Source organism: Rhinoderma darwinii, chromosome 4 (assembly GCF_050947455.1).
Source record: "Rhinoderma darwinii isolate aRhiDar2 chromosome 4, aRhiDar2.hap1, whole genome shotgun sequence".
NCBI lineage: Eukaryota > Metazoa > Chordata > Amphibia > Anura > Rhinodermatidae > Rhinoderma > Rhinoderma darwinii.
Genome location: NC_134690.1, coordinates 166,332,778 through 166,346,436, shown reverse-complemented (window position 1 = coordinate 166,346,436; position 13,659 = coordinate 166,332,778). Strand labels below are relative to the sequence as shown.

Sequence of the window (13,659 nt, the reverse complement as noted above, 5' to 3'; positions counted from 1 at the left end):
GCTCTCCGTACCTTACACAGAATGTAAAACTTTTCATCCTGTTCCCCGACTTCAAACGAGGTCTGCACCCTAAATATTGAACCTAGAGCATTTGATATACCCGGTAACATTTGAAAGCTAGGATTCTAGGCATTAAAATTATACCAAAAAAAAAGAAGAAGATGCAACCATTATATTATTTTTGCTGCAATTGCTTAAAGTCATGAGGTATTACAGTGGAAGGGGCGGTGGTGGTCATGGGCTTCACCAATATAATCTGCATTGTATCTATGACATATCGGAAAACACCATCGTGTCCCTTACACTCTGACACTGTCCAATCATTGCTGATGTTGTCAGATTGTGTTAGGGACATGCGCCATTGACAAGAGGAATGAAAATAGAAAAAAATATGTTCCAGCATTTCTGTTTTTTTGGGAATAGAAGTATTTACTGAAATAGACATGTCAGGAGAGGTGACAGGTCCCCTTTAAGAAAAAACAAACCACACACACAGGACGAAAGACCCAACGTTTTAATGGTGGAGCTGCAGCAGGGTAGTTGACATTGTAATATATAAGCAGCTCAAACGAAGGTTAAAAGGGGTGATGTATGGATAAGCAATCAATTTGATCAGTGGGGGTCTGACTCTTGGCACCCCCACCGATCAGCTGTTTGAAGTGGCCACGGTGCTCTGGCGAGTGCTGTTTCAACTTTATTTCTTACACTTTACTCGAATGGGAAAAATCTGTAATACTTTGCACAGTCGCTACAAATGAGACGGCAATATGCAGTGCTGAGGGGTGTACAAAATGAAAGGGAAGCAGCACTTGAAGCAACACGGCCACTTCAAACAGCTGATCGGTGGGGGTGCCAGGAGTTAGACCCCCACCAATTAGATATTGATGGCCATCAATTTTACGTCAACAGATAACCCCTTAAACCTTGTTCACTAATATGTAGAATTATACTGATATGTCTCAGTAACGGGTCTGATAAGGTGATGATTACTATTATCATACACAAACAAAATCCTTTGCGTAAAACATGAAAGGAAACTAACAAAGTGCTGAAGAAACATTACAAGGCAAATTTTGGGAGCAGAGATTTGTCAAGAAATTAAAGCATTAAACTCCATCCACACTGGAGTGATCACAATTTACAGGTCAACAATAATTAAAAAAAACAAAACGTTTCATACCAATCACCTGCTATCCCATAAAAAAAATAAAACCACAAATAAAAATATTAAAGTAACGTAACATTTTCATGCTTTTCTTCCTCCCCAATGAAGCGGCGGTCGTACATCACATACAAAGTGAGACGGTGGAGCAGATTAAGGCCACTTTCACACGGCAGTATTTTGGTTCGTAAGTTGCATCAGTATTTATAAGCCAAAACCAGGAATTGAAAATAAACAGAAAAAGTATAACGCAAAGACTTGTACATCTTCCATGTTTTGGACCCACAAATACAGATACAAAATACTGACCAAAGTACGGTCGTGTGAAAGTGGCCTCGTAAAAAGGCCATTCTCACCCACATCTCTGGTAGAGGCCGAACAACATGTCTTTTGGCAAGGGTTGCGAAGCTCTCTGGCAATGAATGAGTTAGTGGTGTCACTAGAACAGAAGCAGAATACTGTCCAGAAGTGGGAGCGATGAATTCAGATAAAGCAAAAAGTCAGCACAGAGTTTGACAATTTTCTCTCATAACGCAATCTTTGTGTTTCGGAAACTTGTCTTGTCCCTGTAATAAAAGAAAAGTCAATAAAATTGGATAAAAGGTAAATGCAAAGCCTGCACTCTCCCATGTATAACAATACTAAATATGTGCACTCCCACCTATATCATCACGATTGCGCCTGAAAAGGTCATCATTTTTTTACTAGCGTGCTTCCTGACACCCGTGTACAGGACATTTTTATTGTAAGCAGAAGAGTAGATATGGATGGGGTTAGGGGGGACATATAAAATGTGTCCATGTCACAGAAAATAGTCCCGGATACTGCGGGTGGGTTGGAGAGGGGTAAGGAAAATGTTTAATTTATTTATTTAATTTTTTTTCTCCCCCATTGTCTGGAGGAAGCTGTAATAACATGATCTGTGTCCTCCCAGCATTCCTCTCTATGAAGATCACAGATAATAGTGAGCTGATGGCCAGATCACTATTAGAAGTCATCTGAATACTGAGAGGACACAGATCATGTCCTCTCCCATGCGTTACAGTTATAGGCCCGTGATATGATAGCAACGTTAACAGGTTTTCACGGCTATGGCTTGACTTTAAGCGCTGTGTTATGTGACAGGGAGCTGATCATTTCAGTTCCATGTCACTTCAGGTGGATCTCTTTAACCCCTTCCCGACATTTGACGTACATGTACGTCATGGAAAGTACTGACTTCCCGCATCTTGCCGTACATGTACGTCAAACGTTTGGCACCGGCTCAGAAGCTGAGCCGGTCCCATCATCACCGGATCTCAGCTGTATCTTACAGCTGACATCCGACTGTAACGGCGGGGACCGAAATTAGCTTCGATCCCCGCCATTAACCCCTTAAGTGCAGCGCTCAAACGCGATCGCTGCACTTAAGGTGTTTGCAGCTCATCGGAACCCCAGTAATGAAATTGCCGGGGTTCCGGTGGCTGCAATGGCAACCGGAGGCCTAATACTGGCCTCCCGGTCTGCCTAGCACCGAAGCCGGTCAAGATCCGCCCGGCGGCGGAGCCTGATCGGCTTCCGTAGCTGCCGGCAAGATGGCGCCGGGTCAGGAGCTGATCCGGCGTCATCAGCGGTGGAAGTCAGCTGTACTGTACAGCTGACATCCACCTGTAACGGCAGGAACCGGAGCTAGCTCCGATCCCTGCCATTAACCCCTTCGATGCAGCAATCGAAAGCGATTGCTGCATCGTAGCGGTTACAAGCAGATCGCCAGCCCTGACAGGCAATCGGGACTGGCGACTGCTGTTATGGCAACAGGAGACACAATGGTCTCCTGCTCTGCCATTACGGAAGCCGATTTAGGCCCCGCCGGGAGGCGAAGCCTAAACGGCTTGCTGTCAGTGAATGACTGACAGATCTAATACATTGCACTACATAGGTAGTGCAATGTATTAGAAAAAAAAAAATCTGACCGTTGGACCTTCAAGTCCCCTAGTGGGACTTGAGAAAAAGTGTAAAAAAAGTATAAAAAAAGTGTAAAAAAAAGTGCAAAAAATAAAAGTTTGAAAACAATAAAAGTTTCAAGTAATCAAATAACACACAATCCCCCTTTTACTCTTATCAAGTCCTTTATTATTGAAAAATAATAATAAACCATATGTATTTGGTATCGCCACGACCGTAACGACCGGAGGTATCAAAATATTATATTATTTATTGCACGCGGTGAACAGCGTAAAAAAAACCCGTAAAAAACGTTACCAGAGTTTCTGTTTTTTAGTCACTTTGCCCTACAAATATTACAATAAAAAGTGATCAAAAAGTCGCACGTATCCAAAAATGGTACCTATAAAAACTATAGCTCGTCCCGCAAAAAACAAGCCCTCATACAACTCCGTCGACAAAAAAATTAAAACGTTATGGTTCTCACAACTTGGCGACAGAAAAAATACATTCTTTTTACAAAAGTAATTTTATTGTGCAAAAAGTTGTAAAACATAAAAAAGTTCTATAAATGAGGTATCGCCGGAATCGTACTGACCCGCAGAATAAAGGTAACATGTAGTTTATAATGCGTGGTGAACTCTGTATAAAAAAAAACCAAAAAAAGCTGTGCCAGAATTGCGTTTTTTGGTTTACCTGGCATCCCAAAAAATAGGATAAAAGGTGATCAAAAAGTCACATGTACCCCAAAATGGTACCAATAATAACTACAGCTCGTCCCGCAACAAACCAGCCCTCATACCGCTACGTCTATGAAAAATAAAATTAGTTATGGCTCCAATAAGTCAGGAAATAAAAAAATATGCAGTTGTGCCCGAGGAGAACATTTCTTCTGTTTCAAGAGGCGATTTATCAAGGACCTAAAATTAGGGAACCAGGAAGGGAGGGCCCAATCATATCCGATGGAAGCGACGGTGCCCGTATTATACCAGGACAACACTTCCCAGCAAAATTCCCCAAACTACAAAGGCGCGGAGTGTGGACCAAAAGGGGGATAAGAAATGACACCATTTATCAGTGCGACACCGGCCTGTGCAGAAAGGATTGCTTCACAGCGTAACACACATCTATGGATTATTTTTATTTTTTTATACCACCTGACTATGCCCCTTATATACTCCGCCCCGCTTACATGTACCCCCACATTATAAAACACCAGCAATACTCAAACAAATATAGTACCAAGCAAAATCCGCTCTCCAAAAGCCAAATGGTGCTCCCTCGGCCCTGAACCCTACAGCGTGCCCAAACAGCAGTTTCCTTCAACATATATGGCACCGTCATACCCGTGAGAACCCTTTTAACAATTTTTGTGGTGTGTGTCTCCAGCGTCATAAGCTGGGCATGACATATTTGCCACTGAATGGCATATCTAGGGAAAAATATAAATTTTTAATTTGCACCATCCGCAGCGCATTCATTTATGGAAAAGACCTGTGGGGTGAAAATGCTCACTACACCCCTTAATAAATGCCTTGAGGGGTGCAGTTCCATAATGGGGTCACTTATCAGGGGTTTCTTTTTATTATTTCACATCTGAGCCTCTGCAGTTGTGAACCAATACTTTGTAAATCGCCAAATTAGGCCTCCACTCCGCATGGTACTCTTCACTTCTGAGCCCTGTCATATGTCCAGACAAAAGATTAGGGCCACATGTAGGGTGTTTCTAAAACCGGGAAACACCGCATAATAATTAGAGAGCTGTCTTGTTATGGTGGCACAAGCCGGGCACCACATATTGGCATATCTATGGAAAAAAATCCCATTTTCACTCTGCAACATTGAGCGCACACTAATTTCTACAAAACACCTGCAGGGTTAAAATGCTTACTACACCCCTTGGTAAATGCATTGAGGGGTGTAGTTTACAAAATGGGGTCACTTCTGGGGGGTTTCCACTGTTTTGGGCCCACAGGTGCCCAGAAACCAATCCAGCAACATCTGCACTCCAAATGGCGGTCCTTCCCTTCTGAGCCCTGCCGTTTGCCCAAACAGCAGTTTATGACCACATATGGGGTATTGCCGTACTCGGGAGAAATAGCTTTACAAATGTTGGGTTCTTTTTTTCCTTTATTTGTTGAGAAAATGAAAAAATTTGCGCTAAAGCTACGTCTTATTGAAGAAAAAGGACTGTTTTTATTTTCACTGCCTAATTCTAATAAATTCTATGAAACATCTGTGGGGTCAAAATGCTCACTACACCCCTAGATGCATTCTTCAAGAGGTGTAGTTTCCTAAATGGAGTCCCTTTTTGGGCGTTTTCATTGTTTTGTCCCCTCAGGGGCTTTGCAAATGTGACCTGGCCTCCGCAAATCATTCCTGCTAAATGTGATCTCAAAAAGTCAAATAGTGCTCTTTCCCTTCTAAGCCCTGCCGTGTGTCCAAACAGCCGTTTATTACCACATGTGGGGTATTGTTTTACTCGGGAGAAATTGCTTTACAAATTTTGTGGTGCTTTTTCTCCTTTAGTCCTTCTGGAAATGAGAAAAAATTAGCTAAACCTACATTTTCTTTGAAAAAATGTAGATTATTATTTTCAGGGCCTACTTCCAATAATTTCTGCAAAAAAACTGTGGTGTCAAATCGCTCACTATACCCCTAGATAATTTCCTCAATGGGTGTTGTTTCCAAAATGGGGTCACTTGTGGGGGGTTTCCACTGTTTTGTCCCCTCAGGGGCTTTGTAAATGTAACATGGCCTCCGCAAACCATTCCTGCTAAATTTGAGTTCCAAAAGCCAAATGGCGCTCTTTCCCTTCTCAGCCTCGCCGTGTGTCCAAACAGCCGTTTATTACCACATGTGGGGTACTGTTTTACTCGGGAGAAATTTCTTTACAAATTTTATGGTGATTTTTCTCCTTTAGTCCTTGTGGAAATGAAAAAAAATTAGCTAAACCTACATTTTATTTGAAAAAATGTAGATTTTCATTTTCACAGCCTACTTGCAAAAATTTCTGCAAAAAACCTGTGGGGTCAAAATGCTCACTATACCCCTAGATAATTTCCTCAAGGGGTATAGTTTCCAAAATGGGGTCACTTGTTTGGGGTTTTCACTGTTTTGTCCCCTCAGGGGCTTTGTAAATGTGACATGGCCTCCGCAAACCATTCCTGCTAAATGTGAACTCCAAAAGCCAAATGGCGCTCTTTCCCTTCTCAGCCACGCCGTGTCTCCAAACAACCGTTTATTACCACATGTGAGGTATTGTTTTACTCGGGAGAAATTGCTTTACAAATTTTGCGGTGCTTTTTCTCCTTTAGTCCTTGTGGAAATGAGAAAAAAAATCGCTAAACCTACATTTTCTTTGAAGAAATGTTGATTTTAATTTTCACGGCCTACTTCCAATAATTTCTGTAAAAAACCTGTGCGGTGAAAATGCTCACTACACCCCTAGATAATTTCCTTGAGGTGTCTAGTTTCCCAGATGGGGTCACTTTTGGGGGATTTTGACTGTTTTGGCACCGCAAGAGCCCTTCAAACCTGACATGGTGCCTAAAATATATTCTAACAAAAATAAGGCCCCAAAATCCACTAGGTGCTCCTTTGCTTCTGAGGCCGGTGTTTCAGTCCAGTAGCACGCTACGGCCACATGTGGGATATTTCCTAAAACTGCAAAAACTGGGCAACAAATATTGAGTTGCATTTCTCTGGTAAAACCTTCTGTGTTATAAAAAAAATTGTATTAAAAATGTATTTCTGCAGAAAAATATGAAATTTGTAAATTTCACCTCTACTTTGCTTTAATTCCTGTGAAATGTTTAAAGGGTTAAGACATTTTCTAAATGCTGTTTTGAATACTTTGAGGGGTGAAGTTTTTAAAATGGGGTGACTTTTTTGGGGTTTCTAATATATAAGGCCCTCAAAACCACTTCACAACTGAACTGGCCCCTGTAAAAATAGCCTTTTGAAATTTTCTTGAAAATGTGAGAAATTGCTGCTAAAGTTCTAAGCCTTGTGAGGTCATAGAAAAATAAAAGGATGTTCAAAAAACGATGCCAATCTAAAGTAGACATATGGGGGATGTTAATTAGCAACAATTTTGTGTATTATAACTGCCTGTCTTACAAGCAGATACATTTAAATTGAGAAAAATGCTAATTTTTGCAATTTTTCGCTAAATTTTGGTGTTTTTCACAATTAAATACTGAACATATCGAGCAAATTTTGCCAGTAACATAAAGTCCAATGTGTCACGAGAAAACAATCTCAGAATCGCTTGGATAGGTGAAAGCATTCCGGAGTTATTACCACATAAAGTGACACATGTCAGATTTGAAAAATGAGGCTCTGTCAGGAAGGTCAAAAGTGGCTAAAGAGGGAAGGGGTTAATGTCAGAGCGCTATACAGTGCAATCTGCCCTTAAAGAGGACCATGTATATTTATATTGCAGCTGGAACGTAAATATATGTAATGTGGACGTCTAGGGGTTAAAGTCGAATTTCTAGGCGCACATGTTGTTCGGTCACTGAACTCAGGCTTTAATGTTCATGGTTTCTTACTTGGAACAGACAAGCATCACCCTTTTTGCAAATAGGTGTTTGAAAATGAGTGATGCGTTTGGTTGCTATATTTTGGCAACACGGACACTTTTTGTTAGAACAGTTTTTATGCATGACGGCCAATTGGGTTTAGAAGTGAAGTGTTTAGAAGGGAAGTGTATAGTTTTAAGAGTACTGTACTGATAATAGTTATCTACACTTGAAAACAACATACAGGACATGGAAATAAAGAAATGCAATTTAGTCAACTCAGCCTCCCATTAAATCAGACCCACTCAACACCTAACATTTCTGACAGATACTATCGACTTTAACAGGATCCAAGGCTCCAGGATTTTTGATAGCAAGAATTGCTGCAGACTATGTTGGTTAATGCATTAAAGGGGTTGTCCAGTGACATAAAATGTATTGCTTTTCCTCAGGATAGACCATCAATATCTGACCTGTGGGGATCTGACTCTCGGCACCCCCACTGATCAGCTGTTTGAAGGAGCCGCCGCGCTCCTTCGCTTCACTGCGTACACAGCTCTGCAACGCCCAACGCTGTTACATTCATAGCAGCCGTGCACAGTATTACACCTTCGTCAATTCACTTAATGGATGCACTTATATATATATATATATACAGAATGGAATGGAGGAAAATAATAGTAGACGGAGCATCCGGTCATACTGGAAACAATACTTAAGTATATATATTGTGGTATACATATTGTGTTGATGGACTTAAAACAAAACATAATAGAACCTAACATTGCACATGTGAGTTCTTCACACAACAGTAGATCATTGCATTACGATTGTCTGAATGATTGATGTACATGGGATACAAGACCTCCAAACCATCCCAGTAATAGTTATGTGCAGCAATGGGACCGCTTATATAGCCCGTTGCTGGTCCCTCCAAGATCAGAGGAAAGACCCACTCTGAGTGATCTTGGGGAAGAGAGAGCCAATGTGGATGTGTTCCATATAACCCACAACTTCTGGAATTTTTGGGTGCAGCCTCTGTGGGCATATACCATTTTATTTTAGGGAATCATCGTATTGATCAGTCTCTTCCATTCACCAAAGGTTGGAGACGTATCTCCCATTCACCTGAGTGCACTGGCCTTTAGAACAAAAAAAAAAAAAAAAAAAAAATCAAGATTCCCTAAGAAAAATCCTATAATGATGTGGCCACGAGGACTCATCCAAGAGGCCAAGGCGGCACACTTCAGGGGTGAGTGGCACTGGAATCCCCAGAATAGATGTCAACTGCGATATGATCTCCTTCCAAAATGAATTAATATGAGCATTCCAATGCCATATGGCAGAAGTCAGCTTGCGGTTTAGAACATCTATGACATCTGGTGTGTGGGATTCTTCCCATTTTATGAAGACATGTTGGAGATAAGTAGCATAGATGCAGAAAATACAGTTGGGTTATGTGGTTGTTAACTGCAGGAAAGAGTGGGGATGCCAGTGCTTCCTCCCAATGATAGACCGGGAACAAGTGATTTCCGCCTCGTAATGGATGTTAACTGAGTGGATTTCAATTTTTTTCTAAAAGACATGTGTACAAGGCTGATATAATACCTCTGGGTCCCTGAGATATAAAATTTCCAATTAAAAGATAATCAGACATGGGGCATGACACATTCGGAAATTTGATACAAATAGCGTGTCTCATTTCCAGATACTTATAATATAATGTACGTGGTACGTGATATAACTCTTGTATTTGTGTAAAGGATCAGATAGTCCCATCGCTGTACAAATCCCCCAGAGCGTTGACACCATGAGGGGTCCAAAACATATCCTCTTCAACAAGTGAGAGATGTGGAATCATGGGCTTTCTCCAGAGAGGTATCGTAGGATGAAGGTCACGGTAATTAGATATATCTCTTTAGCAGCTCTCCAAACCTGAATGGCCAACCTGTGAATCAACAGCTGACAGCGCGGAAATAGATTTGGTCTCTCCAAGACCCACCACAACGTGTCCATCTCCAAATAACGTGCTAAGTAGTGTTCAACACAAACTGGAGTGATAGTTTGAGTCCATACATAAAGAAAGCGGAGCTGACCAGCTAAAAAATATAGATAGAAGTCCGGCAGGGCCATGCCCCCGTGTTTTCAGTCTTTGCAGAATACTCACGATTAATTTATGTCTGGAGTTTCCCCATATAAAGTAAGTTAATAAGGACTGTAATTTGGAAAAAATGGATTTGGAAATGGGACCCGAGGCATGTTCAATGAGATATAACCCTTGCGGGAGAAATATCATTATAACTAGATTGATACGTCCAGGATTCTGTATAATCTAGTAAAAGGTAAATGTTTTTTGCATGAGATTTATTAGCATGTTTAGTAATATAAATGCCTAAGTATTTAAAATCCTCTACCACCGGTAGATTACAGTATTCAGAAGGCCAGTCTAAATCCCATAGCGACATCAGAGCCAATTTGCTCCAGTTTATACAGAGGCTCGAGAATGGAGCAAATTCATCTAGAAGATAAATAGCCCTATGTAAGGAAATATCTGGGTCTGCCATAAATAAAATAAGATCGTCCACATATAGGCCGACACGATCCGCTTTCTCTCCCCAAAAGAAATACCACGGAATATAGTATCCTGTCTCAGTCGGAGTGCCAGAGGTTCAATGACCAATGCGATAAGCAATGGCGATAGGGGACATCCCTGACAGGTTCCTCTTCCCAAATCAAAGCAGAACATTGACCATTGATTAACAGGTTGGCTCTAGGTGTTTTTTTTATTTTTATAAAGAAGATATCCACTTCATGAATTGAGGACCAAAACCAAATTTCTTTAGTACTGTAAACAAGTATGGCCATTCCACTTTGTAATATTGGCTCTACCTAACTGAGAGATGCTTTGTACCCTGCGTATGTTATCGGTGGTACTCTTACCTGGCATAAAGCCGGATTGGTGGATAATCCTAAGAATGACAGAGTTGAGACGGTTAGCGAATATTTTGGTCAGTATTTTGTAATCTACGTTAAGTAATTAAATGGGCCTGTATGAGCCACACTCCAGGTTTTTTTTTTATCAGGCTTTAATAGTAGCCTCATACAAAGAGTCTGGAAACAATGCTGAGTCATGAGCTTCTTTAAACATATTGAGAAGAGATGGCCCAAGTTTTTCAGAATATCTAGAATAAACCTCCAATGGGAAGCCATCAGGGGCCAGAGATTTACCCTAACCCATGTCTGAGATAGCTCTTTCGATCTCTATTAATGTGATGTCTGAGTTTAAGAGCTGACCATCTAACTCCGATATTTGGGGAAAGGAGATCTCCTTTAAAGGGGTTGTGCCACAAAACACATGTATCCCCTATCCACAGGATAGGAGATACATGTATGATTGCTGGGGTTCCGACCGCTGGGGCCCCCCTGAGAAACTCCATAGAAATTAATGGAGCACCGGTCGCTCATTCATTCACCCGAACATAACCACGCCTGTTTTTTGGAATCACTGGGATCTAATATTAATTCTTGTTCTTTTTGTATATATTCTTGGGCCAACCTCTCCTCGTGCCTCCCTTTTGATGAAGGAGATAGATGACCTAAGGCATTATCGGAGATATGCTTTAAGTGTCTCCCATACTATAAGGGGATTGGCTGTATTAGTATCCAAGACTATAAAGATTTGTAGTTGGTTAGGTATTCTGTCCTGCTCACCTATTAGATTAAACCAAAAGGGGTGTATTCTCCATCCTGACCTACGGTCAACTCCAGGGATCTGTAATTTTAAGTATAACAGGGAATGATCTGACAGCCCCCTAACAACATATAGGACATCTGAGACCGCTAGAGACAGATAGTGTCCCAAAAGCACAGTCAATGCAAGACAAAGCTCACTTCCCTGTTGTATAGCAGGAATATGGTCTCTCAGAAGCATGTCGAAATCTCCATAAGTCAACCCACCCTACCTCAGCTAGAAATCTTTTCAAAGCGGTTTGTTCTGGGACTGGGCGGAAGCTTTTTGGGACTGGGCGGAAGCTTTAATACTGTGCCACTACGAATGTGACAGCGTTGTGCAGTGCTGAGCTGTGTACGAAATGAAGGGGAAGGAGCGCCGCGGCCCATTCAAACAGCTGATTGGTGGGCGTGCCAAAAGTCAGCCATCCACCGATCAGACATCGATATCCTATCCTGAGGATAGGCCATCTGTTATGACACCAGATAACCCATTTAACACAACGGTGAACAAAACCTGATTTAGTAAAAGACAGTCTCTGGTGACCACATTATTCTAACCATGACTACACTTCAGAAACCGCAGGGAAAGATGCTCACCATTAAGAAAAAAACACAGGATAGCATTCCAGATCTCATCTTCCTGAACCCCTGTAAGGAAGAGTATGGTGTTGTAGAAAAGTTACGTGTTTTTTTCCTAATTAAAACAAGATAGTGTAACATCATCGTTTTTTTAATCAGTTTTTATTTTTAAGATTTTGTTATTCTATTTTCTGTGCATGATTATGGGGGCAGCCATGTTGCCTGAGCTGCTGTTAACAGCATTTAGAGATATGCTTTACAGAAGCCACATAAACCATAGGAAAGTAAGAGATGTGCTGCCGACAACCATCATTTTTAATTCTTTAAAGCAGATGATTGAGCGTTTGCTCGTTCATTGGCTGATCGTTGCCCTGATTACACAGGGCAATTATCGGGAACGAGCATTCATATGAACACTTGTTTGCCCAATAATGGGCCCATGTAATAGGGCATTGAGAAGTGATCTCTACAGAACCGGAAGTGTCAGTCTATCGTCAATGATGGATCCTGTGTTATCTATATGGAGGTGTTACCTTTCATTGTAATCCTGCCTGTGATGATAATGAGAGGACCGCTGAGAATTGATCTCTACAGAACAGGAAGGGTCAGTCTATTATGAGGCTCAGTGGCCAGAGTGAAAACCACAAGATTTTAGGATTGTTTTTTAATATAGATAATTACAGAAAATGTAAAAAAAATAAAAATAATTCTGATGACACATTCCCTTTAAGTATTTTCAAATATGGATTTTCAGCTTTGAGGCTTTACATTTCTGCACAGGAAATCACAAAAGGCGCACAATATCGACTAAACACTTTTTAGGATTAGAAATCTGTGTTTTGGTTCATGTTCACATCCTTATTTTTGTATGTCTTTGTTTTTCCTCTGCTGGGATCCAATTACATTTTTAGCAAATAAAAAACATATAGTAGGGAACAAAGATGGCAACATAAATATAAGACCTTAGTAGAAACTGTTTTTGTGTCGCCATATTCTGAGAGCCATAAAAAAAAAAAAATCCAATCGACAGATGTGCGAGGTCTTTTTTTTTGCCTTTACATAGGACTTTTTAGAGGAGGCAAAATTAACCAAAAACAGCAATCCTGCATTTTATTTTGTACGTTTTCTTTACGGCGTTCACCGTAAGGCTTAAATAACGAGATAATTTTATCGTTTGGACCGTTACGGAAGCGTAGATACCAAAGATGTATAATTTTTCTTCATTACATTTACATTAAAAAGCATTTTTAATTGGGAACAAAGGTTGTGAATAAACCCCTAGAAAATGACTTATTATTATAGTGTTTGTGTCTTTGCGGTCTCTTTGGAATCTGTAGCAAGCAGGAAGCCTCGCTTCTAATCAATAGGAGCTTTGAAGCAGAGTTTTTCCTGCTTGCTGGGGATTCCATGTAGTCAGAACATGTGGCTTGTTCCCCCGCTGGAGCTTTATAGATAGATGCAGGGTGCAGAACTGGCACGAATACCATAAAAAAATTCCTAATGCATTTACTAAACTAACAGCAAACTGGTACGTTAGACTAGATGCAACAAGTTAGAATTGGCGGTACACTTTAGGAGCGTAGGGGCTCGAAGTAGAACTACACGGCAAGATGCATTCTCACATTCCGGTTGTGCAACTCAAGAAAATATAAAGTTACGATATCACACAAGGAAAGTCTTCCCGCAATCCAAAGAAATAAGAATCTATTCCCCCTACAGTTCAGGAAGAACTCTATA

The 13,659-nt window shown here is 40.9% G+C and overlaps 1 protein-coding gene across 2 annotated transcripts in view; it reads right to left on the bottom strand.

Moving 5' to 3' along the window:
* Positions 1 to 499: 499 nt before the first annotated feature.
* The window catches only part of EIF4E2 (eukaryotic translation initiation factor 4E family member 2), a 46,419-nt gene continuing 33,259 nt past the window's right edge, over positions 500 to 13,659 (bottom strand). For both annotated transcript variants that reach the window (XM_075861822.1, XM_075861824.1), the window contains exon 7: positions 500 to 1,728. In XM_075861822.1, coding sequence (XP_075717937.1) covers positions 1,689 to 1,728 — 40 coding nt within the window. In that variant the 3' untranslated portion in view covers positions 500 to 1,688. The remainder of the gene's footprint in view (positions 1,729 to 13,659) is intronic.